Source organism: Panicum virgatum, chromosome 3K, assembly GCF_016808335.1.
Source record: "Panicum virgatum strain AP13 chromosome 3K, P.virgatum_v5, whole genome shotgun sequence".
Classification (NCBI taxonomy): Eukaryota; Viridiplantae; Streptophyta; class Magnoliopsida; order Poales; family Poaceae; genus Panicum; species Panicum virgatum.
This window is the reverse complement of record NC_053138.1, coordinates 18,088,271-18,114,376: the sequence shown is the minus strand read 5'-3', so window position 1 is coordinate 18,114,376 and position 26,106 is coordinate 18,088,271. Positions and strand designations below refer to the sequence as shown.

General features: G+C 48.1%; 4 protein-coding genes across 16 annotated transcripts; 1 reads left to right on the top strand and 3 right to left on the bottom strand.

Moving 5' to 3' along the window:
* Positions 1-485: 485 nt before the first annotated feature.
* LOC120698056 (translation initiation factor IF-2-like) lies at positions 486-5,393 on the bottom strand. 13 transcript variants are annotated; one of them, XM_039981518.1, is made up of 13 exons: positions 4,574-5,390; positions 3,892-4,159; positions 3,606-3,805; positions 3,425-3,507; positions 3,150-3,261; positions 2,976-3,071; positions 2,675-2,780; positions 2,450-2,595; positions 2,037-2,107; positions 1,704-1,796; positions 1,366-1,466; positions 1,113-1,232; positions 486-1,001 (listed from the first exon to the last, which is right to left on the bottom strand). In XM_039981518.1, exons 1-3 carry the CDS (start codon positions 5,309-5,311, stop codon positions 3,705-3,707), a joined length of 1,107 nt encoding a protein of 368 aa, XP_039837452.1. In that variant the 5' UTR covers positions 5,312-5,390; the 3' UTR covers positions 486-1,001; positions 1,113-1,232; positions 1,366-1,466; positions 1,704-1,796; positions 2,037-2,107; positions 2,450-2,595; positions 2,675-2,780; positions 2,976-3,071; positions 3,150-3,261; positions 3,425-3,507; positions 3,606-3,704. The 13 variants fall into 13 exon arrangements, with proteins under 13 accessions (XP_039837452.1, XP_039837445.1, XP_039837449.1 ...); XM_039981511.1 differs by having other exon boundaries at positions 2,037-2,595; XM_039981515.1 differs by lacking the exon at positions 2,976-3,071.
* A 14,278-nt stretch (positions 5,394-19,671) lies between these two features.
* LOC120698055 (anthocyanidin 5,3-O-glucosyltransferase-like) lies at positions 19,672-21,465 on the top strand. Its single transcript, XM_039981507.1, has one exon. The coding sequence runs from the start codon at positions 19,773-19,775 to the stop codon at positions 21,210-21,212; it is 1,440 nt and encodes a 479-aa protein (XP_039837441.1). The 5' UTR covers positions 19,672-19,772; the 3' UTR covers positions 21,213-21,465.
* Positions 21,466-21,710: 245 nt separating this feature from the next.
* LOC120698054 (anthocyanidin 5,3-O-glucosyltransferase-like) lies at positions 21,711-23,799 on the bottom strand. The gene has a single exon (XM_039981506.1). The coding sequence runs from the start codon at positions 23,405-23,407 to the stop codon at positions 21,944-21,946; it is 1,464 nt and encodes a 487-aa protein (XP_039837440.1). The 5' UTR covers positions 23,408-23,799; the 3' UTR covers positions 21,711-21,943.
* Positions 23,800-24,687: 888 nt separating this feature from the next.
* Positions 24,688-25,546, bottom strand: LOC120700673 (UDP-glycosyltransferase 1-like). Its single transcript, XM_039984919.1, has 2 exons — positions 25,113-25,546; positions 24,688-24,724 (listed from the first exon to the last, which is right to left on the bottom strand). Exons 1-2 carry the CDS (start codon positions 25,544-25,546, stop codon positions 24,688-24,690), a joined length of 471 nt encoding a protein of 156 aa, XP_039840853.1.
* Between the last annotated feature and the right edge of the window lie 560 nt (positions 25,547-26,106).

The window sequence follows — 26,106 nt, the reverse complement described above, 5'->3', positions numbered from 1 at the left end:
GTTCTTCTAGATGCAACGCAATGCTCGTGCTACTTGCCTACTTTGTTAATGCCACCCAACGCGTGCCGGCGCGTGATAGGCACGCCATGCAATTTGCGGTCTTCAGCGATGACAGGGTCTCATCCTTTTCAAATGGCAACTATGACTAATTAAAATCACGCCAGTGTTTCCATCACCAGAGTCGTACATGTGTTTTCCTTTATTTTTGCTTGGAACCGTGGAAGTCATGCAAGATGTGACGAAAACCAGGTGTGTTTAGTTGGTGAAAAAGTTTGAATTTTAGTATTATAGCATATTTTATTGTTACTTGACAAATAATATCCAATTATAGATTAATTATGCTTAAAAGATTCATCTCGTGCTAATCAATTAGATTGTGTAATTAGTTATTTTTTCCACTGCATTTAATATTACATGCATGTGTCGAACATTCGATGTAATTGGTACTATAGAAAATTTTTTAGAAACTAAACAGGGCTCGCTAGTTCATGCATGGACCAGTTTTTCCCCCTTCTGAGAAGATGAGGCTCCAAACCGTAATCAGTTCACATGTGCTTCTTCTTTTTCGGCTGGTTCACATATGAATGTCTGATATCTGTTGGGTTCACATCTTCACTCCAAGAACTTACTAGTAACAATGCCCGCGCGGCACGGGCGTGCTAGAAGTTGGTATGATCATAATTGGAATGCCACTAAGCATAGAGCACTCTCACGTTAGACTATGCGGAGAGCCTGGGTCCACACAAATTAACACGAGCCGCCGCCGATGGTATCGTTCCACCCTGCGCCTGCGCCTGCGCCTGCGCCTTGTCTCTTCCTCTTCCCCACGTGCTTCGTCTTCCTCAGGTCGTTCCGCCCCGTGCCTTCGCCAGGCGCCTGTCCCGCGCCCCTGCCTCCCCTCGCGCATGGGCTCTGAATTGAATAATGCAAATACAAAACTCAATGCTTCAAACAATCATACTGGGAGTAATGCTTGTTCCTTTGTATCACCCTGCGGAGTTCTAGAAATCAAAGCAGATGCTTTCCTTAGTGATAATGATTATGACATAATAATGCACTTCTTAGTTATGGCTAATATGGAGGTCATTCGAATTTAGGATCAGTTCAGGTACCTGTCCGAAAGGCACCATGCACCCAGGCAACAGATTTAGGCTTCATGAATGTAGCCCGCCAATTGATCAAACATGTCATAAGCAACTTCAAACACACCTGTTATCAGTATTGGAGGGTCGCTGCATGGCCAAGAAGGTAGAAGCATTATCATTGCCAAGCAGATAATTCACAATGCCTACCATTGCCACACCCAACTTGACACAACCATTATTTGGATACCCCAGAAACTTTGAATGGAATATATATGAGCACCTTTTAAATGGATGAGCCAGAAAACATCTGAAGGTGAAGGATGGTCACTACCCTTCGATGCAGCAGGAGCTGCTTTTTCAAGGATGGCGGCACCAGTCAAGCTGGGCATGACAAATGCCATTAGTTAAAAGGTCCAAGAATATGTTCAGAAGACTCCAACCTTTTAATTGAACAAACAAAGCAGGGGGCAATTGGTTTGTGCCTTAAGAAGGTGTACACGTATCAAGCATGTAGAAGAATTGTAGTTTTTTACAAATATATGACAATGACAATACCACAATTGATTTGCTTAGAGAGAATGTACATAACAATATAGAGGAAACACTAAGGAATTGCACCTGTTCACTTGGTTGCGTATACAAGTTTGGTTATAAGACTTCAATTACAGTGATTTCTGCAGTTGTTTCTATTCCAAGCCTATCACAAAGTACCTACAAAATAGAGGCATATAATATCACTGAACTTGCAGATGGAAAACACACAGGAAGGAACTATGCTCTAAAAACAGACCGGTAGTACAGGGCTACAGGCCCATGAAATTGCTACTTTACCATGATGATGCAATTGTTTTTTTTAAAGGAGGATAATGGATAAAATTTAAGCAAAAGATATGCCAAGTGAATAACTCATGTTCATCCTTTTTTAGAACAGTCACCCATGGGAACACTTACTGTGAACACCTTGCCATCAAATACGCATTCACTCAAATACGCATTCACTTTGCTGCCCAGGAGACCATTTACTGCATTTTAACAATATGAGAACCGGAGAAGCAAAAAAATGTCATTTTACAGAGGTAAGAAAACATATAGCAAAAGCAAGAACAATGTGATTTCACAAATCATAAGCCCCATTCTGATTGCAGTACATTGTAGCACAATGCTGTAATACTTATCCTCTAATTGTAGTACATTGTAGAACAATGTTGTAATACTTATCCATAGGAAAAGAAAAATGCAAGACCAAAGCTGAACCGAACAAACCATACAGCACAATCCAAACTATATGATAACCACATAAGGCATGCGAAGATATCTAAATAGGCAAAGTGATTATGCTTCTATTTGAATTAAATGGTTGCTACCCAGGATGCAGTGAGCCAGTGATTGCCCTAATAGACAAGAAAGAAAATACTGCTTATTTCCACATATGTGCTGCACTTAAATGTAGAATAAGAAAATAGGTTAATCTTTCGCCTCCAAAATTTCTTGGATAGATCACGATCCTTTCCTGCAATAAACACAGAATAGTACCTTCATTTAGCACCTGCACAAGTTAAGAACTCATGTTGTGAAGAATGCACACGTACATGCATCTGATTCCTAAAAGCTGCGCCAAAGCAAACATCCAATGCAATTCACATATGTAGAGTTGTCCTGAATTGGGATGCAATTCTACTTTTGTAAGAATCCAGACTGAAAAAAAGAGAATGAATGTTTTCTTATGAAGCTCACAATTACTAATAAATCAACCAAGGGCTTGTCACTAAAAATATATGCAGATGCAACTTCAGCATGGCATGCATGCTTCCAAGAACAGAGCACACATCCTTCAAAAAAAAAGCAAACGGCTGCTAAGCAAGAAGCTAATACAATATCGGATTAGCTTACCTGGTGCTGTTGTAGTCTCTGTGCCTGTTGCCCTCCACTACTGATAACAGGTATCGAAAATCATGTTTTGTTTCTTTTTTAGCTACTTCTTGCATTCTAATACCAAATCAATTAATATGTATATGCATCAATACAGAGAAACAAATATTCTGATCAGGGAAACTAAAGTAGCACCTGACTCTCTTTGAAACAACAGCTGGCTATGATTGGATCACTCATAATGATGATGTTGCCTTTGCATTCCACACTGCAGAAGAACCCCTCCATTGGTCATTTCAGCAAGAACCTAAAGCATCATAACATTGTGCATTACATTCAAGTCCACATGACTGTCAAAATGTTTATTTGGCCCAAGTGAAGAAACAAATGTCTTATGCACTGGCCTATTATGATGTGCAGTGCAACCTAAATTTATACTTAAAAAGATAACACAGAATGAATTAACTTACAGAATTATCAAGGGAAACATTAGTGGAGCTGTTTCGCATAATTCAAAATGCATTTTGTAGCAGAATATTGCCTGATTAGTGTCCTGTGAAGCATAAAGGAAACAAGTTATTAGTGTCTACTTTTAATTTCATGATCATCAAGCAAAGTAATTCTGTTAAAAAAAAGGTGTATGAAACAAACCAAGTGGTTTATACTTTATCTGACAGGGAGGCAGTTGAATCAATCTAGTTTACATATTCTATGGTAAAGACTACTCTGCTGCTCGTGGTGTCCTGTGAATCAATCACCAGAGCTTGCCGCGGGCGCCTTCGATCGCCGACCGGCCAGAAGCAGGGTTGAGGAGGTCAGGCCAGCAAGTGCTTCGTAGAAGTCCTCATCATCTGCAAGGGGAGAAAATCTGTCAAGAACAAGAGATAATCTCGTACCATTGCATCTGGCACCTGGAGCAGAGAGGGGGGCATGTCACCGAGGTTCTTGACGGTGGTGTGGACGGTGTAGCCGCGATCGAGGAGGAAGCGGACAGGCCATGAGCCGATGAAGCCGTTGCCTCCAGTCACGCAGATGAGGTCACTACGAGCGGTGCCGCCACCATCCCCGGCTGACACCATCTCGGCGCGATGCGCGCTTCCTTGTGGACGGTGCGCCGCCGCGCGCTGCGCCTCCGCCTCCGTGCAGCCGCGGCCGCGCCATCCATCCATCCAAACCTCCCAACATAGTCCCCAAGCACCAAGAACCTGTCATCAGTAAGAAGAAAGATCAACATGATAATATACGAGGCTAATCTAGTCTAGTGCAGAAACAGTTAATACTTCAACCAGGACATGGGCTGGAATAAAAGAATAACACCAAACGGAGGTAGAATTTCACCGAACTCCCTCAGTTGTCTTCAACAAAAACGGTTGTCATGTTCACGAATATTGATATTTGTGAGACAAACAATTAAACCAATCACTGACTTCAAGCCGCCGTTTGTAACAATTTCTGGCTCAAATTGCAAGCATAACTACTAACATATCCCCAAATCTCAACCAGGAAACAAGGCAAGAAGTAGTTAGCGTTGCTTTCCGTCAACTCTTCTGAACGCAACAAATCTTTTCCCAATCAGATTCCTGCAGACACAACCAACAAGCGAGGGAAGCTGACCCTACCTTCTCGTCGTGGTGCGCCAGGACTTGGATGAGGTGCCCAACGACGGCAGCGGCCAGCACGGCCCGCGTGCCATCGTCCTCGCCGCGGCCTCCACCCTGACGAGCGCCGCCAGCGCCGCCACGACCGCCGCCACGACGCCCAGGCCCGATGATCTGGTTCTTGATCTCACGCAGCGCCTGCACGCGCTCGTGCTCCGCCTCATCTCCGTCCGCGCTGACGGCGCCGGACCCGCCGCGGCCCGTGCTCGGGGTTGCGGGCCCCGAGGCCGCCAGCCTTGCTGTCAGCTCCTCCGGCCTCGTCCCCATCCAGGAGGCAACGGTCGCCGCCGCTGCCGCCTCCTCCGGCCGCGCGCCGCCGCTCGCCGTGGCCGGCATCTGGGAGGGTCGGGGGGAGCGCCGGCGCCGGTGCCGGAACCGCCATGACCCGCGCTCGGAGGCCGCCAGCCTCGCCGCAGCTCCTCCGGCCTCATCCCCGTCCAGGAGAACGCGGGGCGCCGCCGCTGCCGCCTCCTCCGTCCGCGCGCCGCCGCTCGCCGTGGCCGGCATCTGGGAGGGTCGGAGGGGACGCCGCTCGGGGTGCGCGGGGGCGGGCGCGGCCCCGCCCTCCACCCCGCCCCCCGGCGCGTCGATGCCATGGCCGCGGGATGGGAGGGGATGGGGATTTGGGAATGTAAAACCTCCTTTCCTCGTCAATCGACGTGCGAGCGCTGCAATCACGGCAGCGCGTCTGACGGGCATGGCGCGTGGGCGGGTAGGGGTAGGAACCGTGGTGAGAAAAAAACGTCGGGAGAGGCAGAAACATCGCGGAATCGGTTGTTTCGCTGTGCGGAGGTTTTCGTCGAGGCTGGTTCAACTAAAAAATTTCAATTTCGTGGGCTATTCATGAGAGGGTGGGTGTAACATTTTTTGTGGAAGGCTATTTCAATTATTTTTATTCCTTATAGTATAGATAGATATAGATAGATAAGGTTGTGTTTAGTTCGCGAAAAAGTTTAGGTTTTGATATTATAGTAAATTTCGTTGTTACTAGACAAATAATGTTTAATCATAGACTAATTAGACTTAAAAGATTCATCTCGTGCTAATCAGTTAGACTGTGTAATTAGTTATTTTTTCAACTGCATTTAATACTTTATGGATGTGCCAAAAAATTCGATTTGACAGAAACTGTAGAATTTTTTTTGAAAAGGCCTAAGTTCGTATCGATCAGTCACTAATTTGGGGGCAGCCACATTTCTGGTCTGTGGTGGGGCGAAACCGACGCCGGCTGCGTCATGCGGGGGCGGTGGACGCCGGCTGCTCGTCCCAGCTTCTCCGCGGCCGGATCAGGTGGCTCCCTGGCGGGGGTAGTAGCTCGACGTGAGGTTGGGGGGCACTCTCATGCCGAGCACCCCGCGTGCAACTCCTACAGCTCGGCGGCGGCGGCGGCGGCTTTTGGGCTCGACGGATCGACAGCACCTAGATGGATTAACTCCGTCCTTCTGCTAGGATGCATGTCGGTTAAGATCAAATTTAGCTTTATTTTTTCTAAAAACGAGATCGTTGATCTACTACCCCTTTCAATACAATTCAAGTAGGGATGCTTCCCCACCCTTAGAACGGCCTTGCTAGCGACCGATCTCGACACCAGCGTCGAACGGCCGTGCCACCAGATAAGGGAAGCATCAAAAAAGTTGGAAAATCCCACCACAAATTACTGCAACATTAAGAAGGACATATTGTAACAACCAAATAAAACTACGGCAATATCTATAAAACACTTGTGGGACATTTAGAAAGTATCTTCACTCTTGGTAGATCTAAGAGCATCTCCAAAAGTACCCTATTTCTTTTCTATATTTTTTTTGAAAAAGACAAAAAAATACTCTCAATAGTTCTTCATCCTAATTCCCTATCTTCTAACAATTCGCAAATTGGGTTTTCTTGTGCGTAAAAATACGCACACCTCCGTCGCTCCCCGTCGCCCCTCCCTTGCGACTTTTTTCCCGGTGCCTTCTTCTTCCCCGCGACATCCTTCCTTCGCACCATGAATCCAGTATATTCTTTTGGTTTTCCCCATGTTCTAGGATTTAGGATTTAGTTTCTGTAGCCGCCATTGCCGTCGTTGGCCTACCCGCCATGGACTGCGCCCGCCGCCACTTCTTTCCGCACCGATTCCAACCGCCACGGTGCGTTACGGGCACAAGTAAGAGGTAAAATGGAACGCTCTCATCGTTATCTTTCGTTTCCCCCAAATTTCAAGCCCTCTCATGCCCTGAATCACCGGCAATCTGACTTGCAAGAAGCTTCTGTTTGCCGGCCATGTCCGCCAGCTATGGAAGTTTCTCGTTGAAAACATCTAGGCCCTAATTCGTGTTTTGGTAATCAATGACAACACTTATGGACTAACAACTTCTTGAGAGAATTTGTATGTAAGGTTGGTCCATGAGAATGTGTGCATGAGTTGATGCCATGAAAGAAATTGGAGATGATATGGATGGTTTCGCTCAAGGCAAAGGTATATGGTAGGGTTTTTCTATTTTGCCGGTCATGAGGCGATTAGTGGTTGAAATATGACCGGATTAATAGGATACATAGCCGTACTATAAAGAGGGGTTGTTGTACCCTTGTTTGACTGTTCGTTAGTGCCATTTTGCTCAAAAATCTAGTTGCATGCATGAGAGCTAACAACGTCATGAGAAAATGGTGTCTAGGTTTGAATGAGTGCCTTCTTGAAAGAACTTGGTTAGAAACATTTGTTTCTGTGTTGAGCTGAAAAGTAGTAGGGAGGACGGTCCGGCCCTCAGGGGCGGATGGTCCGGCCCTCAGGGGCGGATGGTCCGCCCACTAACACATTGTTTTGGACAGAAACTTCAAGTTTCTGTGTTGCGCGGCAAATTGAAGGGCGGACGGTCCGGCCCCCCAGGGCGGACGGTCCGCCCCATAACATATGGTTTTGGACTGAAACTTCGGGTTTCTGGTGGCCTTCACGGAGTAAAGGGCGGACGGTCCGCCCTAGGGGCGCGGACGGTCCGCCCCCCTTTTTTCCAGTTTTTCAGAAACGATTGTCTCTCTGAGTGACTGAAGTTTTGAACAGCGGACGGTCCGTCCCTAGGGCGCAGACAGTCCACGAAGTGTTGTAACGGTCGACTCTGACATGTAATGTTTGCGTTTCTAGCCGTTGGCTTGACCGGCAGACTGTCCGGTTTGTCTAAGGCGGACAGTTCACGAAACCCCTGTTTGAACGCGTTTTGAGCATAACGGCTAGATCCCGAGGGGTACTATATATATATATATATATATATATATATATATATATATATATATATATATATATATATATATATATATATATATATATAGTCCGGCCGTTGGGGAGCTCTCTTGGCCTCTTGGAAAGCTTTCTTGACATACTATAGCTGGTTCCTCCCTCTCACACACACTCTTTGCTTAGAGATTGCATTCTCGTGAGTGTGAGAGCATCCTAGTGCATTGCATCAAGAGTTTGAACTTTGTGGCACTAGAGAATCTTCAAGCAAGCGTTATCGACTTGTTACTCTTGGGAGTTGCCGCTTCCTAGACTGCTTGGAGGAGTTGATTTCGTGGAGCCCTTCAAGGAGATTGTGGAGGAGCCCCGAAATTGGTTGTGGAAGGTCTTTGTGCTCACCTCGCCGGAGTGGTGAAGAGGTGACCGACAAGTTAACGACACCACGGGAAAAATTTTTATGTCAAGCTCGGTTATTTCTTTGCTCATTTCAATACTTGCAATTTACTTTGAACAATTTACTTTTTTAGTGCTTGAATTGTCTCTTGTCATCCTAGGTTGCAAACCCAACTAGTGATAGGTCTTACTAGAAGTAGAAGCTCTCTTGTTTTACTAATTAAATTTCTCTAGTGTTTGTGTTTGAAGTTTAAAACCGCATATTCACCCCTTCTAGTCGGTGTCCTTGATCTTACACTCGTGAAATTATTCTTATGGGGCCACAACTTTTTATTTTTTTATATACTATAAAGATCGAAAATAATTGAAAATCTTTTTCACTCATATTGGGCCCACCTTACCCCTCACGCCGGACCCGCTTGTAAGAAGCGAGAGGTGGGACAAAGAAAAGACTCATAAAAATAAGATGCTAGGAGATGTTTCTGCCCTAAATCAACTATTTTTTTTCACCGACAAAATTGTTTACCCGCTCACGTACCCACGTACCTTCCATGATCTCGGCTGGATACCATGCGGTGTCCAATCCGTGCACCACCACGTCTGGCCCCGTGCAAACCACGCACACGCCTTTTCGATGGGCTCGTATCGCATCACCCGCCCCGATCCGACTGCTCCTCTTCTTCCCCTATCCCATCCTTCTCCGATCTCATCTGCCTCTCTACCTCTTCCGGCATCCGGCTCCGGCTGAAGACGAGCCGCTAGCGCTAGCATCCGACGGAGCTCAGCACCATGCGGGCGTTGCCGCCGCCGCTAGCCGGCGTTCGTCCGCGCCGTGCAAGGCTCCACGGCCGCAGGAGTTCGTCGATACTCGGGTGCACCGCCGGGCTCCCCCGCGCTGGCACCCGCCGGAGCTTGGCCGCCCCATGTGGGCTAACAATGAAGCTCTTGAGCAAGCAGGTCGCAGACGCCGGCGTGGGACAGTGGGAGTGAGGGTGCATCACCGGAGCTGGGGAGGTGTATCCTATCCTCCGACGCAGGAGAGACGGAGCTCGGCCAAGGAGAAGGTGGGCACAACATGAGCTCAAGCCGAGCCGGTGGTGGCCATCACTCGTGCCATGGAATTTGAGCATTGGGCTGCCATTGTTTACTTTATCAAATCCAATCAGTGGAGGCAAGGAGACGCATCGATTCAGCCAGCGCGGAGGCGCGGCCGGTAGCGAGGCGAGGCGAGGGCTCTAGAGCACGACCGGCGCGAGCGGATGTGACGGGAACAGGATGCCGGGCGTCTGCTGCAGCAGCTGCCACCGCCGCTTTGCCGAACGGCTGCCGCAACTAGCAGTAGCTGCAGGCGAGCGCGCAGCAGTAGAGCAGCCGAACGGTGCGTCGCGCCGGCCTCCCCGTAACCCTCCACCTCGAGAGTGAGGGAAAGAAGACTGGTGCGCAACTTTGCAAGAGGAATATAGCGAGTGATGATAGAGTAGTATTCTTTATGATGAGAAAGAGAGAAGATAGGTGTGAAAGAGAGAGCTAGATTGGTAAAGACAAGATTGATAATAATAGAGCAACATGATGGTTCAAAATATAGCAAAGAAAATAAAATTGCTGCAAATAACATTGTTTATGTATAAAGTATAAACCGATCACTTGTTAGTTAAAATTAATTCGTAAATAGAGGTGAGTGAGAAGTAGGACGGTGTATACGAAAGATTGATGTAGAGGGATGGAATATGAATGTGAGACTTGTACGTGGGTGTGAGATTCGCATGAAACTTGAAAGAGTAGTGTGTCAGATTTAAAAGACTGATTGAAGTTGCTCCTATAGAATTTTCTCCCTTTCTTCCCGTGTGCATCTCTTGTTTTCTCTATCGCAGGTTCATGTGGTCGGTGTATTCTAAATAAGCATGCAACCTATCAAGTATGTTGTGGTTGTCAAATTTAGTCCCCATGCTTATTTCAAATGTTTCTTACAGATTTTTATTTAGAATGTTGGGTAGTTGGATATATAGTGATAAACTGAGAGTTCAATGATAGCTTGGTTTCATAACTATTAGGATAAATTCTAAAGGTTTTTTTATTGCAGTGTTAGCTGATGCAATAAAGTCAAAATATTGGTTTTCTCAAGAAAGTCAAAGTGGTGATTTTGACAAGAATAGTTAGTGCTTCCAAACACAAAAGTTAGGTCTTAGCGCTTCGCTTAACCTCTTGTCTCACATAGTCTATAATTTTTCTAAATACCTTCATTTTTCTTGTGCTTTTGTGATATGCCCTTATGACTGCATCAAAAAGACATTATGCTCGTGTGTTTTGCCCGCGACATATTGTTTGTGAGATGATATTTAGCTCCAATTTTTCCTTCAAAGCTAGATTTTATATATAGTGTTTTAATTATTATCATATTACGTAAAGCACGCACGGGCCACCTTGCTAGTGAGAGAAAAATAGGGAAATATTAGAGATAGACTCTTTTTTGACTTCCTATACCTATTTGGGGAGTTGGCAAACAATAATTTTTGGGGAGAAAATATTAGAAACTCTTGGAGATGCTCTGCAAAAGCCAAATCAGCTTCCGAAATATCTAGAGAAAAACTACTGTAACATCTAGAAATAAATGTTGCAACTAATACGGATGAATTATTGTTGGAACGTCCGTCAATACATCAAGAAAGTAACGGTGCAACAAATAAATCGATTTACTTCTTGCAACATGCACTCCTCCGTTGAGGGTTGTACAGCCTCACTGCTTATGATTCACTAAAAGTGCTCAATCACAGCCCCAATTAGCACAGTGTCTCCCGGGCACAACAAATCAGCCCACCAGCCATCGTCTGAAAAGCTAATGTAGCCCATCTAGCTTTCAGCCCACGTGGAAAGAGACAAAGGTACAGAGTTAAATTAAATTTAGCCCGTTAGTAGATTTTCCCTTTTATCCTGCATGTGGTGAGATACGGTCTGGCTGGTTGCGGTTAAGGGTGGATATCACAGCTTGGCTCGGCTTGACTCAGCTTGAGCTGGCTTGTTAAGATAGCAAGCTAGTTCAGCTCGGCTTGTTATTGTAATGAGATGGAAGGTGAGCTCGGCTTGTTATTGTAACTAGGCAAACAGCGCGCTCCGCCGCGCCCCATCCCACGCGCTCCGCCGCTGTAAAAGCAGAAAGGAAAAAATCTCGCTCGCTTACGCTGTGTGCACCCCCCATCTCGAGCGCGCCTTGCTCCTCCGCCGGCGGAGGGCGGCGGCCGGCCGGCCGTCAGCGCAGCCCTCTTCCCTCGCCAGCCTCCAGCTCCCTCCCTCCTTCCTCCCGGCCTAGAGCTCCCTCCCTTCTCCCTCCAGACCTCGAGCTCCCTCCTCCCTCTGCAGCATGGCGATGGTGTGACACCCCAGGTGTTTAATTAGCTAAACCAGAGTCATTAGCACCAAATCGTGCATCCTTAACCAAGAAGCGTTGAAATAGATGTGTATGTATGTGTGTCTATGTGTATATATATAGGTCAGAAACCTTAAATAATTTTTAACCCAATGCAAGTATGCATATGAAATTGAATAGACATCTCACTAACGTCAGGACAAACCAAAGTTTAGTTGAAGTCAAAAGGAGAAAATGAATTTTTGCACATGAAATGACGAGTCTTTCAAACCACAGTTTTCAAACATTTAATTTATCTTTCAAATTTAAACAAATATGCTTTGAAAACAATTTCTAAAACATAGCTCAAATAAACTTTTTCCTAGAACTAAAGTTGTAGAGTTTTAAATGTTGAACAACTTTGTGTTCAAGGAATTTCAAGTTGCTACAAAGAAATTGAAGAAAAATTTGAATTTGAAGTTGAATAGGGCAATAATTCATATTCATCGAACATTCAAATTTAACTCTTCATATAAACTTCAAATGAGTTTTTGTGCCTGAAATGAAAATTGTGAAGTTCGAAATTTTCTACAACTTTCGTGTTGAAAGTTTTTCAAATTTCCATTAGAAATTTTGAGAAAAATTAAGTCAAACTTGTTGACTCTTTCCCCCTCTTCTCTCTGTTCCCTTCCCTGGTTCCTGAACAGAGCCGAGCAGGGCATCATTGCCCCTGCCGCACGCGTGCCTGCTCGCCACCTGCCGCAGCTCGCTGCGCCGTCGCTGCGGCCACTGCCTGGCCATGAGTACCCGCCCCCGCTGACCTTCCCTCCCATCCTGTCACCGCTGCAGCACGTCTCCCTCCTCGCTGCGCCCTGACCCGGCTTCAATGCCGCTCCGCGACGTCGCCGTAGCGACAAGCGAGCCCGGCCGCGCACCCGCCCGAGCTGTCCCATCACCTTCGCCACGTTCTCGCCATGCTTGAGCATCCCCGGCGCACCGCGCGCTGCTCGGTCGGTCCTCGTTGCGCCCTCACCCCGCGCCCCTCACCCTGCAGCGCCTCCCCTCCACCATTTACTCGCGCAGCAGCTGCGCACTCCTCCCCTCTCCACTCTCCTTCCCTCCCAAACCCAGCTGGCCCTGCACGCGCGCGCCAAGAGCTGCCGCCGCCAGCCATTGCCGCCACCGCCCTACCTCACCGTGGAGCACCCCTCTCCGCCCCTCCGCCGCCGCAACCAAGACCCCAGAGAGTCTCCCCGACCTCCACTGGTGCTCTCCGGTCGGTCCTCGTCGCTCCTCCCACACTGGAGCGCAGCCGCCCCCTGTCCTCGCCCACCAACTGGTAGAGCTCGGTCTCCTCTAACTTTTCCCCTACTTCCCCCTCGCCTCCGGCGACCAGAGCTGTCGGATTTCTTCCGGGAATGGCCGCCCAGATCCTTCCCTTCTTCAACCTCCGGCCAGGGGCCTTTCTGCGATTACTTTTAGATTTTTAGGGGGTTTTCCTCAAGATCTAGGGGCCTGTCCGCGTTTCTATTTTTCTTTTTTTGTTTTCCAAAAACAGCGAACTTGTAAAATAGATATAAATTCGTAGAGAAATTCGAAAAATGCAAACTAAACTGTTTTGGAATCCTTGAAACTAGATCTACAACTTTTGTTACATCCACTTTTCTTTTGACCAATAGTTTTATCTCCGGATTACATATTAGTTTAATCCACATTTGTATGTATCTCAAGTTATACCCATGATCTTTAGCTTATTTTTATATAGTGTACTTAAACCTAGATGAGTAGCTTACTGTAAAAATTTGAGGACCTTTTGACAAATCTAGCTATAGGTTCCATTAGATCTTGTTTTATGCCTATGTTAAATAGATTTAAATCCACAGGGTGCTATACTAGTTTAATTGATCTGAAATTTTTAAAACAACCTTACCTTAGTTTGTAGATGCTATAGAAATTTTTTGGGATGTTTTAGTAATGTATAACTAGTCCTTTTGTTTTATTTATGAATAAACTTTGTAAATCGAAAGCCCTAGTTTCCTTCATTAGAAAAATCTCATAGTTTTACTAGAGCTTGGTTTTCAGTACATGAACAGGCCTGTAAAATTTTATCCACTGAAACTAATTAGTTTACTCTGTAGATTTTTAGTTAGATAAATACCTAGGAAAGGAATCTAAATTCCTATGCTTGCTGTATAGCTCAATAAATTATAAAAACTTTACCACAAGCTCATCTTAAGTAATGTAACCTACTGGTATAATTTCATTACCAGAACTTATATTCTCTACCCTAGAGATTTGTTTTTGTACACTAGTAGTAATAGATTCATGAGTTTTTCTGATTTATTTGTTACATCAAATGACCTGAAAATGTTACTGCACACTAGTGACCCAGTAAAGCATCTCTCATAAAAATATCAGCACCATTCTATGCTTTTAGCTTTATTTATAGTTTTCCCTTGTTTTCCATGTGTTAATATGATGAAAAACACTTTTTCTGCATTTTTCTAAAAGAAAAACAGCAAACCCATCTCCTTTGTGAGTTAAGTATAAATAAAATACTACTCGATGAATGTTTGCCCAATAAAATATTTATGAAAGTGTTTCATTCTCCAATTCGTGTTTTGTTGGACTACAACTTTATAGTGAAAAATGAATAAATGAATAATATCACCAAAGTAACTCATATGTATGCATTTCATATAGATTCGACTACTCTCGCTAACGGAACGTACGAGCTGGTGCCGGAGTCCGAGAGTGAGCAGCGTAAAGCTCAAGTGAATCTAATTGAAGCCACTGAGGACCCAAACCAAGTTTCGGAAGAGCCCAAGGCTAGCTACGCTCAGGAAGGCAAGCCTCGGAGCATGACCTATTACTTTCAACTCTATGCAACTTATTATTTCTATATACTTGTGCATTTAAGTTTACAAAAGTTGATTGAAACCTTAGTTGCATGATCCTAGGTACATATGCTTGAACACTAGTTGGTTTAGTTCGCTAGTTAGCTATGATAATGATTCGGTAGAAGTCGAGTGATTTCCTGTCACTCGCGAGCTCATAGGAGTTAAATGTCTACTACATGCTGCAATCATAAGGTCCATGGGCGGGGCTATGGTACTTGTTGATGTCCCGTCTGTTTAGTGAAAAATGTTAAGGCCGCAGTGTGTGGTAGTGGTGGTTAAGCGTTTGAACGTACTAACCACATGTCGAGAAATATGGTAATCGGTAAGCTTAAGTACCTGATCGACCCGGGGAGTGGACTTTTCCCTCACCCTCTTTGAACGTTGTTTCTCATGCGGCCACATGCGGGTGGAAGCATGGTCACGACCCGGCATCGACCGTGGCATGAGGCTCTTGTAGTCGAAGGGGGTGACCCTGATCCACGAGACGGAAAGAAAGGGGAAATATTGCGTGGGGACTCGGTTTCTATGCGTGTGTTTAGGTCTGCCTGGCCAGGTTAACAAATTCGATTCGAATCGTCCGCCTCTCACGGATATTGGGACTGCTTAACCCTTTTGCCACATAGAATAAGAAGTGGAACAATGAGGATGATGAATATGGTTGAATGATGAAAAATAATTGTTTTTCACCATGTATGCTATTGGATAGATGCTCACTTAGAATGGTCAATTGAACTAGAATTTTTAAAGCTAAAATTTGAAATTAAGGAATTACTCTTAGTTGCTTTTCGGCGAATCAAACCTCTCCAGCCAAAAGCCTTACATGTCTAGGTAGTGGGCTAAGTATACCCATAGTCGGGTAAGCCTTGCTGAGTATTAGTATACTCAGCCTTGCTTGTGGCTCAACTTTGTTTTAAGGTGATACGTTTGTAGATCAGATAGCTAGCTTTACTTGGCCATGTACTTACCTCCTGGTTGGTCGGTGGAGTGGGATCCGACTCCGGCCAACGATGGCAATGCCAAGTGATGTCATGTACGGGCTTCATCATGACATCTTGTATCGTCGTTTAGAACTCGCTTTATTTTCCGCTGCAGTTGAACTCTGAATTAATTTAAATTTTGCATTTCAAGTACTTTTCTGAGATTTCAAACTTGGTTTGTAATAATTATGTTAAGACTCTATAATGTAAGAATTTGTGAAATGTTGTACTCTCTGGACTCACCTTCGTGTGAGTTGCATGTAAGCTTTGGGTTCGATCGACGCTCAGGTGGATTCTTCGGGACTTTACCCGACAGCACTGCCGGATTACTCCGTTTGAAGTGCGTGTTAGCCGGGATTACCTTTAGGGTGATGGTTAGCGCACTTGAGCCGGATTAATTCGGGCGGTTCTGCCACAGATGGCGGCGCGGAGGCTCGCGCACGGCGGCGGCACGACGAAGGCCTGCGGGTGGCGGCGGTCCGGTGGAGGCCCACCTCAAGCTTGGCCGCTCGAGCTCAGGCGCTTCGAGCTCGGCGGATCTGCGGGCACGGCCGGCTCTGCTCCCTCTCTCGCGGCGGAGTCGGGGCGACCGCGGCGGAGCTCCTCGCGGCGGAGCCAGTGCGGTCGCGGCGGAGCTCCTCGGCTGCGTGAGGCGAATCCGGGCCTCCCTCTCTTCCTCCTCTCTCACGCCGGCCACCCCGCCCGTGATCTCCCCGCGTCACTGCTGGTCCAAGCGCCGCCGGCCGAATCCAGACGCGACCGGCCGGATCCAAGCGCTACCGGTCACCGCGCGTGCTCGGGCAGGGCGTCCCCGAGAGCCGCGTCCAGGAACCGGCGCCTCCGCCTCCGCCTCCGCGTCCAGGAACCGGCGCCGGCGCCGGCGCCGGCCCTGCCCACCTGCCCCTCTGCATCGGCCTCGATTCGGTGGGTGCGTCCCTGGCGGAGAGTGGCGTGGCCTCTGGCCGACTCGGCGGGGCCAGAGCGAGGAATCCACAGTCGGCGCCGACCGCCTCTCTCCGGCTTTTAGACGGTGGCATAGCCAGGCCCACGGCAGCGAGGTGCTGCGCGCGTGGCATGCGAGCGCGGCTAGTCCACGGGCCGCGTCGAGAGTCTGCCTCCTGCGCTGTTGGTGGGCCCCCAAAACCATCCACGCGTCATCACATGGACAACCAGCGCTTGTGAGGCCTCGCTCTCCAAGGTGTATAGAAGTTACTGTATGAGATGGAAGGTGAGCTCAGCTTGGCTTGTTCGCCATCTCGATCTGGCTCGTTTAGCTCGTGAGCCGGCTCGGAAACATAAAGTGCTTGATCTTCTCATCTTCCTCCTACATATTGTCATGCTACCTCTCCATACATCTGCAACTGCATCTCGCCGAGAGGAAGGCCTGGGCCGGCGGAGCCTTAGGCCCTCGAGTGGTCGGAGCCTAGCGCGGCTGCATGGGGTCATCGCGAGGTGCGCGCCGCCGCTGCCTGCCGAGCTAGCAAGCCGGGGCCTGATGGGAGAGCTGGAGGCGAGGTAGGGGGGACGGGCGCCCTTGCTGCTGCTGCTCTTCATGGCCACGGGGGAGCGAGTTCGAGGCGGCAGGGTCCGAGGCCATCAAGCGGCAGGAGCAGCGCGGGGCGCGACGAGGTGCGCGGCGGTCGCGATGCTGCGCGGCTGCGCCATTCCTTGGCCAGAGCCCAGGGAGAGCCGGCACCAACATGTTGCTAATTTTTTATTTCTTCTTTTGTTGGTCCATAAGTCTAATTTGTTCGTCTTCTAAGCACATTTATTCTCCATTTAAAGATATTATTTTATTTATTTTATATACAAATTTATTCATGATATTAAATTATTTATTCAGTTTGTTAACTAAAAGATTATGCGAGGCGAACTCGTTTGCTCGTGATATCTAATTTTCAAAGGTTCCGAATGTGCAACATGTTTGTTTGTCTTATTTAATCATTTTTTTTATATAAAGCAATATTTGTTCTAGTCGTTAAAGTATTTATTTACAGTAATCAAAATTAATTGTCTTATATTAAAATATCCTTTAGAAATTGTTTCAAATATAAAGTATGATCTTGATTTAAAGATCCCATCGTAAGGAATAATATGATGAAATCAAAATTTAATTTAGTTTCTCGATTTATAATTTATAATTTTTAGTTGAGCGTCTCTCACATGTGGAGTCACAATTTATACTTCAATTTTGTTTGTTTTTGAAGAAAACTTCTACTTTGTTAACACGTCGGTTTTATTGAACTGTGCATACGCTACATGTGATTATAATTACACAAATGTCTATCAACTCGTGCTCCCGCGCGAGCTAATTAGAATTAATATAAAAATAAGACTTATAGTTAGTAATCATAATTATCTCTATCTCACGCTCTTTTTCATCTATTAAATATTTTAACACATATTCTAAAATACATATTCATCATTATCTAGTTGCAATAGATCTCATTTTGCATCGCACGTCTCTATGTATTTGATATATGTTAATTGAAACATTTGTTTGTGAATCGATATTCTTATCTCTTCCATCATACATCAATACATGGTGACATGTATCGTGGGTAGTATTTTTATATAAACAATAACATAATTAATATATTAATAATGGTAAAAATAGTAATTTAAAAATTTATATTGGCCCACTCTAATATTTTGTCGTACTTATATAATTTAGATTCAGATTTAGGGGTTACTTTAACCTTTTACATTAATATAATTGGATAATTTATATGCAAATTTATAGAATTATTTATTATTTTTTTATAATCACAGAGGTATGTAATTTAGATACATGTTTAGGGGTTATTTTAATTTATTTTCATAATGTCAGATGTGGATAATCAATCTATAAAAGGTTGAAACAATTGAAACTCTTTCTCATCGGCTCGCCACACCCCTCATGGAGGCCCTAATTGTCAGTCCAAAAGGTTTGACGAAAGAAAAGGAGAAATTGGTTTCGTAAATGTTTTCCACCAAAATCTTAATACTTTTTACACCAGTAACTTCCTATACCCACCTCTTATACTCGTGTATTACTTTCCTTTATCACATACTTTTACTTTCTTTTCCACATGCATTCACCCATAATTCGCGTCATTATTTATTTTGAAAAGATAATAATTGACATCATCGTTTTTGGAAGAAAAAAAAAGACGTGTATTATTTTTGGAAGAAAAATAAATAACATTATTGCTTGATGGAAGAAAAATTAAATATGTGCCTGTAGCACGTGTATCTCCACTAGTTTATTAAAAAAATAACAGATTCAATGTCTATTATGAACAAAGTTCTCGGATTGATAGTTAGATGTTTCTAATTTTTATTTGAATTTTTAAAATTTCTCTATTTTTCTAGAGTGTGTATCTAAAATTTTAGGTGGTTTCATGTAGATGTTTTAAAAAATCTCCAATTAGTAATAATAAGATGGTGTAGACTTTTCACCACGAAGTGAACTCGCGCACGCAAAGAGCTCTAAACACCGGATGTTGGCCTGACGGTCCATAGTTGGAGGAGGAATCTTAGCCCGTGTTTAGATGTTTCGTAAAAATTTTTTGTGATGGAATCTTGCGAATTTGAATTTGAAGTACTAAATGAAGTCTATTTATAAAATTTTTTGCACAGATGGGTTGTAAATCGCGAGACGAATCTAATGATGCTAATTAATCCATAATTAATTAATAATTAGCGGATGGTTACTGTAGTTCACTGTTACAAATCATGGATTAAGTATGCTCATTAGATTTGTCTCGTGATTTACAGCTCATCTATGAAATTTTTTTTGTAAATAGATTTTATTTAGTACTCCATGCATGTGTCGAAATATTCGATGTGACGTTTTTTTTTACATTTACGGGGTTTATGGGGTGGGAACTAAATATGAATGGTTAGTGGAATTGTCTGATGTATAACTGCACGCCGGCTAGTCTAATAAAGAAGTAGGGAAAAAGTCTACCTAACCCCCTCACCTTTGGAGGGTTGTCTACTTCACCCCCTCAAGTTTATTTCAGTTTATGCTTGTTAAATCTATGCTTTATCTATAACTAAGTTATACATGATCCAATGAGTATGGAATTTTTACTGTAGTTCAAGTATACAATAATTTGCCAACCGTAAAAATTTCACTACAATTGGACCATAGAAGCTGCAGATATGAATTATTTGAGTGGGTGAAGTAGACAACCCTCCAAAGATGAGGGGGTTAGGTAGACTTTTTCCAACGAAGAAGAAGGAAGAAAGAAAAACTTCTCCAGGGCCACTGGCCACTAGACCACTACTCGCAACACTCACAAGAGGAAAGAGTTCACCACTTCACCTCATCGGCTCGTCCAAATCGCCGGCGCCAATGGAGCCCAATCCCAATCCCACCCTGACCGTGGTGCTGCACGCCTGCCTCGGCGTGGGCCACCTGATCCCGATGGTGGAGCTCGCCAAGCTGTTCCTCCGCCGCGGCCTCGCCGCCGTCATCGCCGTCCCGACCCCGCCGGCCTCCACCGCCGACTTCTTCGCCTCCTCAGCCTCCACCGTCGCGGAGCTCGCCGCCGCCAACCCCTCCGTCTCCTTCCACCACCTCCCGCCCCCGGACTACCCCGCTCCGGACCCGGACCCCTTCCTCCAGATGCTCGACGCGCTCCGCCTCACGGCGCCCGCCCTCGCCGCCTTCCTCCGCTCCCTCCCCTCCGTCGCCGCGCTCGTACTCGACCTCTTCTGCGTCGACGCGCTCGACGCGGCCGCATCCATCGGCGTCCCGGCCTACTTCTACTACACCTCCTGCGCCGGCGACCTCGCCGCGTTCCTCCACCTCCCCCACTACTTCGCCGAGACGGACGGCGGCGCTAGCTTCAAGGACATGGGCAAGGCGCTCCTTCGCTTCCCCGGCGTCCCGCCGATCCCGGCGTCGGACATGCCGCACACGGTTCTCGACCGCGCGGATCGGACCTGCGCCGTGCGGGTCGGCCACTACGGCCGCATCCCCGAGGCTCGGGGCGTGCTGATCAACACCTACGAGTGGCTGGAGGCGCGGACCGTGCGCGCGCTCAGGGACGGCGTCTGCGTCCCCGGCCGCCCCACGCCGCCGGTGTACCCCATCGGGCCGCTGATCGTCAAGGGCCAGGACGCGGCGGCGGAAGCGGAGCGGCACGCGTGCCTGGCGTGGCTGGACGCGCAGCCGGAGTGCAGCGTGGTGTTCCTCTGCTTCGGTAGCCTGGGCGCCGTCTCGGCGGCGCAGCTGAAGGAGATCGCTCGCGGGCTGGAGAGATCCGGGCATCGCTTCCTGTGGGTGGTGCGGAGTCCGCCCGATGACCCGAGCAAGTTCTTCCTCTCGCGTCCGGGGCCGGACTTGGACGCGCTGCTCCCGGAGGGGTTTCTGGAGCGGACGAAGGGCAGGGGCATGGTGGTGAAGATGTGGGCGCCGCAGGTGGAGGTGCTGCGGCACGCGGCCACCGGCGCGTTCGTGACGCACTGCGGGTGGAACTCGGTGCTGGAGGCGGCGGCGGCCGGGGTGCCGATGCTGTGCTGGCCGCTGTACGCGGAGCAGAGGCTGAACAAGGTGTTCGTGGTGGACGAGATGAAGGCCGGGGTGTTGGTGGACGGGTACGATGAGGGGATGGTGACGGCTGAGGAGGTGGAGAAGAAGGTGAGGCTGGTGATGGAATCCGAGGAAGGGGAGAAGCTCTGGGAGAGGCTGGCATTGGCGAAGGAGAAGGCGGCAGAGGCACTGGCCGATGGCGGGCCGTCGAGGGTGGCGTTTGAAGAGTTCTTGAGCGATTTGAAGCTCGCCAAATGATCAATCACACACAGAAGGTGAGCATCATGGCTGATCCTGGAAGCTGACATGCTTGCGTCAATGCCCACACTGAACTCTGAACTCGCCAAATAGCTGCCCCTTACAATCTGGGGCTAATGAAAAACTGCAAGCTTTCCCGCAGTAGCATATTCTAGCACAAATCGCTATATGGTATACGAGATAATAAGTACAATAATCGGCGACTTGATTCAGAAAATTAACAGTTGACAATCAAATTGAACTCCTGCATTTAGCATACCACTGGCTCTCTGCTTGGCGTTTTGCCAACTATCTGGTCCAATTTCTACTGAAATACTACTGCTGCAACATTTAATTTGTCTATGTCGATGACAAATTCGGTGATATGTTTTGAATCCTTAAATATAGCGCTGAGTCGTCACCTGATGGTCCTGATCAGTGGTATTCTCCATTTCCTTAGCTGCTCTTCTCCAAATCTCTCAAGAACTCCGCGAACACCACTTCGGAACATTCAGTATGTAGTAGCTGCCCCTTCCAAGCTGGGGCTAATGAAAAACTGCAAGCTTTACTCAGTAGCACATTCAGCACAAACCACAATATGCTATACGAGATTAGCACAATAATTGGCGAGTTGATTCAGAAAGTTAACAGTTGACAATCAAATTGAGCTCCTGCATTTAGCATACCAGTGGCTCTCTGCTTGACGATTTTGCCAACTAACTGGTCGTTAAGTATAGCACTGAGTCACCTGATCAGTGGCATCCCCCCCCCCCCCCCCCCCCCCCCCCCCCCCCGTAGCTGCTCTTCTTCTCCAAATCTCTCAAGAACTCGGCGAACGCCACTACCGAAGAACCGCCTTCCTTGGTAGCCTCCAATGCCTTCTCCCTAGCCACCGCGAGCCTCTCCCGAAGAGCCTTCCCTTCCTCGGTCTCCATCACCAGCCTCACCTTGGCTTCCACCTCCTCCGCGCTGACAACCTCCTCGTATCCCTGCAGCTCCACCGCGATCTTCATCTCCTCCACCATGAACACCTTGTTCATCCCCTGCTCCGCGTACAGAGGCCAGCATATAATCGGCAGCCCAGCCATGATCGCCTCGAGCGCCGAGTTCCATCCGCAGTGCGTCACGAACGCGCCGACCGCCTCGTGCCGCACGACCTCCGCCTGCGGGACCCAGTTCTTCACCACTATTCCCCTGCCCCTCGTCCTCTCCAGGAACCCCGCCGGGAGCAGCCGCTCCAAGTCCGGTTCGGGAAACCGATCGCCTTCTTCCGGCGGGCTCCTCACAGCCCACAAGAACCGGTTGCCGGAGCTCTCCAATCCGCGGGCGATCTCCTGTAATTGCGCGGCGGAGAAGGCGCCCTTGCTCCCAAAGCAGAGGAACACGACGCTCCGCTCCGGCTGCGTGTCCAGCCACGCGAGGCACTCGTGCGTCTCGCCGCGCTCTCCCGTCTTCCCGTCGTTGACCAGCGGCCCGATGCAGTAGACCCTCGGCGTCGGCCGGCCGGGCACGCAGACGCCGTCGCTGAGCGCCTTGAGGGCCCTGGGCTCCAGCCAATCGAAGCTGTTGACCAGCACGCCGCTGCCCTCCGGGATGCGCTTGAACTGGTACAGCCGGACCTTGGTCTGGTCGCTCTCCTTGTCCTGCATCGTGATCACCATGTCGAGCGCCCGGATCGGCGGCATCCCGGGGCAGCGCACGAGCGTCCGGCCCATGTCCCTGAACGACGGGAGGGTGGGGTAGAGGTACGGCAGGTTGAGGAAGACGGCGAGGTCCCCGGCCGCGGAGGCGAAGAAGAAGTAGGCGGGGACGCCGAGCTCCGCCGCGACGTCGAGCGCGTCGACGCAGAACATGTCGAGCAGGAGCGCGTCGGCCGCGGGTCGGAGCGAGCGGAGGAGGTCCCGCAGCGCGGGGTTGGCGAGCGCGAGCGTATCGTGGCTGCGCTTCACCGGGTGCGCGCCGGCGTCGGGGCTGGGCGGCGCCGGCAGGAGGCGGAACGCGATGGCCGGGTTGGCCGCCGCGAGGCGCGCCACCGCGGCGGCCGACGCCGGGTCGGCGTCGGGCGGGTCGACGACGGCGATGAGCGCGCCGTGGCCGCGGCGGAGGAGGTGCCTGGCCAGCTCCACCATGGGGATCAGGTGGCCCACGCCCAGCGACGGGTAGAGCACGAACGTCTTCTTCTTGTTCCCCATGGATCCCCGGCCTGGAGCTTCCATCCAGACTTGGTGCTGCTATGCAGGGAGCGCGGGCTGGGATCGGCAGAGCGGAAATGCTACGAAATGGACAGGGGACCTCGCGGTCCCGACGAATCGACAGCTGCTACTGCTAGCACCGCTGAAATCGATTCAGGAAAACTGAAAAAAAAAAACACTGGGGGTCCGGAGGTGGAACGCTCCAAGTCTGCGGATCGCACAAGTGCTTGGTGACTCGTCTGAACGGAACACGACCAAAGAAGCTAGCGGTCCGGACACGGTTGTTTTCTGTGCGATGACAAGGAGAGGCTTCGGGAGCTTTGCAGTTGTAGCTGCAGTCATGGACGGCGCCATAGATTCGATCATCTGGGCGTGCTCTTTTTTTTTCCTAATCGTCTGGGCGTGCTCTTGATTGAGCATTGCTTTCGTCATGGGTGACGTTTAAGAGAAGAAAACGCATAATGGCTTGTCGGTGCAGACAATGTGCGCGGGAAGCTCCACTGCTCGTGCTTTATTATCGTAGGGTGGATGTTGAGTGAACCCGAGGGGCACACGCATGTGCCGGCTCTCGCTAGTGTCTTCTGTTATCGCCGATAGCCAGCCACGCTGCCGTTGGAGTGAGAGTACTTGCGCTCTGTTTACAACGGGAGTAATATTTTTCTCTTACATCAAATTAATACGAGCCAATCAGCAATATATTTTTTCATAGTAAATTAGCACCAGCAACAGCACCGAGCAGAATGTTAAGTGTTCGGATTTTAGCCGACATGGAGCTGAGAGAAGATGGAAACGTCGCTCATCTTGCTCGGGTAACGAGATTCATCTCGTGCTAATCAGTTAGATTGTGTAATATTTATTTTTTTCGACTGTATTTAATATTCCATGTATGTGTCTAAACATTCGATGTGACGGGTACTTTGGAAAATATTTTGGGGACTAAACAGAGCCTTAGTTCACCGTCAAAAACTTTACACATCAATCACATCAATATTTGGACACATGCATGACATATTAAATGTAAATGAAAAAAAAAATCAGTTTTCACATATTGCTTGTAAATTGCGAGACAAATCTTGTGAGCCTAATTAGTTTGTGATTACACAATAAATTGCTACAGTAAGCATGTGCTAAGGACATATTAATTAGTCTTAATAAATTTGCCTCATGAGTTCTGTATAATTAGTTTTGTGATTAATATATATTTAATACTTCAAATATGAAAATATTACATTTTAAAAAACCTTACATGAAAAAACTAAACTAGACCTTAGACAATAGGTGGATATAAACCGATATATAGTCTGCTAAGTTTTCCGGTTATCCACTTTCAAAGTCTTTCGCCTACACTCCATGCATACATCAGAATGAATGAAAAGCAAGAAAAAAGAAAAGAGAAAGCAAGAATACTTTACGAAGTGTACCCGTTCTACTGAATAACGGAACATCTCTGGGATAAGATGCGCGTGCATGCTTGTACTCTAGTCTGTAGGACGTAACGTAACAAGCTGCACACTATCAAAAGAAGAAAAAAAGGTAACAAGCAGCACCTAGCTATGCCGCATCAAGCACGTCCCTTCCCCGCCCCTAGATTTGCCATGTCCAACAAAAACTTACCAAATGCCGCACGCGACCACCCACCTTCCTTCCACGCCATGGCTGCAGCCTCTTTGAGCGACGCCACCCGCGCCCGGAGTATCTCCCCCTCTTCGCTCTCGAACACCAGCCGTACCTTAGCCTCCACCTCGTCTGCCTTGACCATCCCCTGCTGCCACCCGACCACCTCGACTCCGACGGTCCGACCCCAAACTCCTCCACCAGGAACACCTTGTTCATCTTCTGCTCCGCGTACAGAGGCCAGCAGAGCATCGGCACGCTGGCCGTGATCGCCTCCAACACCGAGTTCCAGCCGCAGTGCGTCCCGAACGCGCCCACTGCCTCGTGGCGGAGCACGTCCACCTGCGGCGCCCATAGCTTGACGACGAGGCCACGACCGCCGGTCCTCTCCAGGAACCCCTCCAGCAGGAGCGCGCCGAGGTCCGGGTCCGCATGGACCGCGAACGTGTTGCCGCGGAGATGGGCTCGCACTACCCAAAGGAACCGGTGGCCGGATCCCTCGAGGCCAGCCGCGATCTCCTTGAGCTGGTCCTCCGTGTGGAAGCCCATGCTCCCAAAGCAGAGGAACACGTATTGGGATTTTGTTTCTTACATGCCCAAACAGAGAGTATGAATAATATAAAAGTGGCAATAAAGTAGACTTTTAATTCTACAGTAAATCACTCGGAAATTCAACCTTTTACACTGTGAAGATAGGGGGCTATTTATACCCTAGTCCTCGGCCAGATTTTCCTAAATTACCCCCTTCCAACTCATTTACAGCTCACTTACAAACAGTTTCAAGGTAAAATTACAAGGTGAGAGGTGCACAAATCCGACCTTCTCACGTATTCACGTTTTACACGCATGCCCACTACCGACGAAGGTTCTGATATTTTCGAGGCCGGGATCAACCTTCGAGGGACTTCCCGAAGGCCCAATCCCCAACAGTAGCCCCTCGAGGGCGAGGTCCGAAGCCGGCGGTCCGAACCCGCGTTATTGGTAAGGATTGATCGTATCCTTCGAGAGGCTCCCGAGGGAAAAACGTCTCCCGAACCGTCAGTTGCAACGGTCGAGTTATTGGTGTGTACATGTTAGGCTCCGATTGTGCCGCTGGAACGGGTGACTCC

Bases quoted from the DNA above. Each gene is read 5' to 3' on its own strand.
- LOC120698054 (XM_039981506.1), bottom strand. From the start codon at position 23,407: ATGGAAGCTCCAGGCCGGGGATCCATGGGGAACAAGAAGAAGACGTTC.
- LOC120698056 (XM_039981514.1), bottom strand. From the start codon at position 5,311: ATGCCCGTCAGACGCGCTGCCGTGATTGCAGCGCTCGCACGTCGATTG. The intron at 4,160-4,573 runs GTAGGGTCAGCT...TACTGATGACAG, and splicing joins TGGCGCACCACGACGAGAAG to GTTCTTGGTGCTTGGGGACT. The intron at 3,806-3,891 runs GTGACATGCCCC...CTCCCCTTGCAG, and splicing joins CACCACCGTCAAGAACCTCG to ATGATGAGGACTTCTACGAA.
- LOC120700673 (XM_039984919.1), bottom strand. From the start codon at position 25,546: ATGGGCTTCCACACGGAGGACCAGCTCAAGGAGATCGCGGCTGGCCTC. The intron at 24,725-25,112 runs GTACGGCTGGTG...CATGGAGTGTAG, and splicing joins CAGACGAGGTGGAGGCTAAG to GCGAAAGACTTTGAAAGTGG.
- LOC120698055 (XM_039981507.1), top strand. From the start codon at position 19,773: ATGGAGCCCAATCCCAATCCCACCCTGACCGTGGTGCTGCACGCCTGC.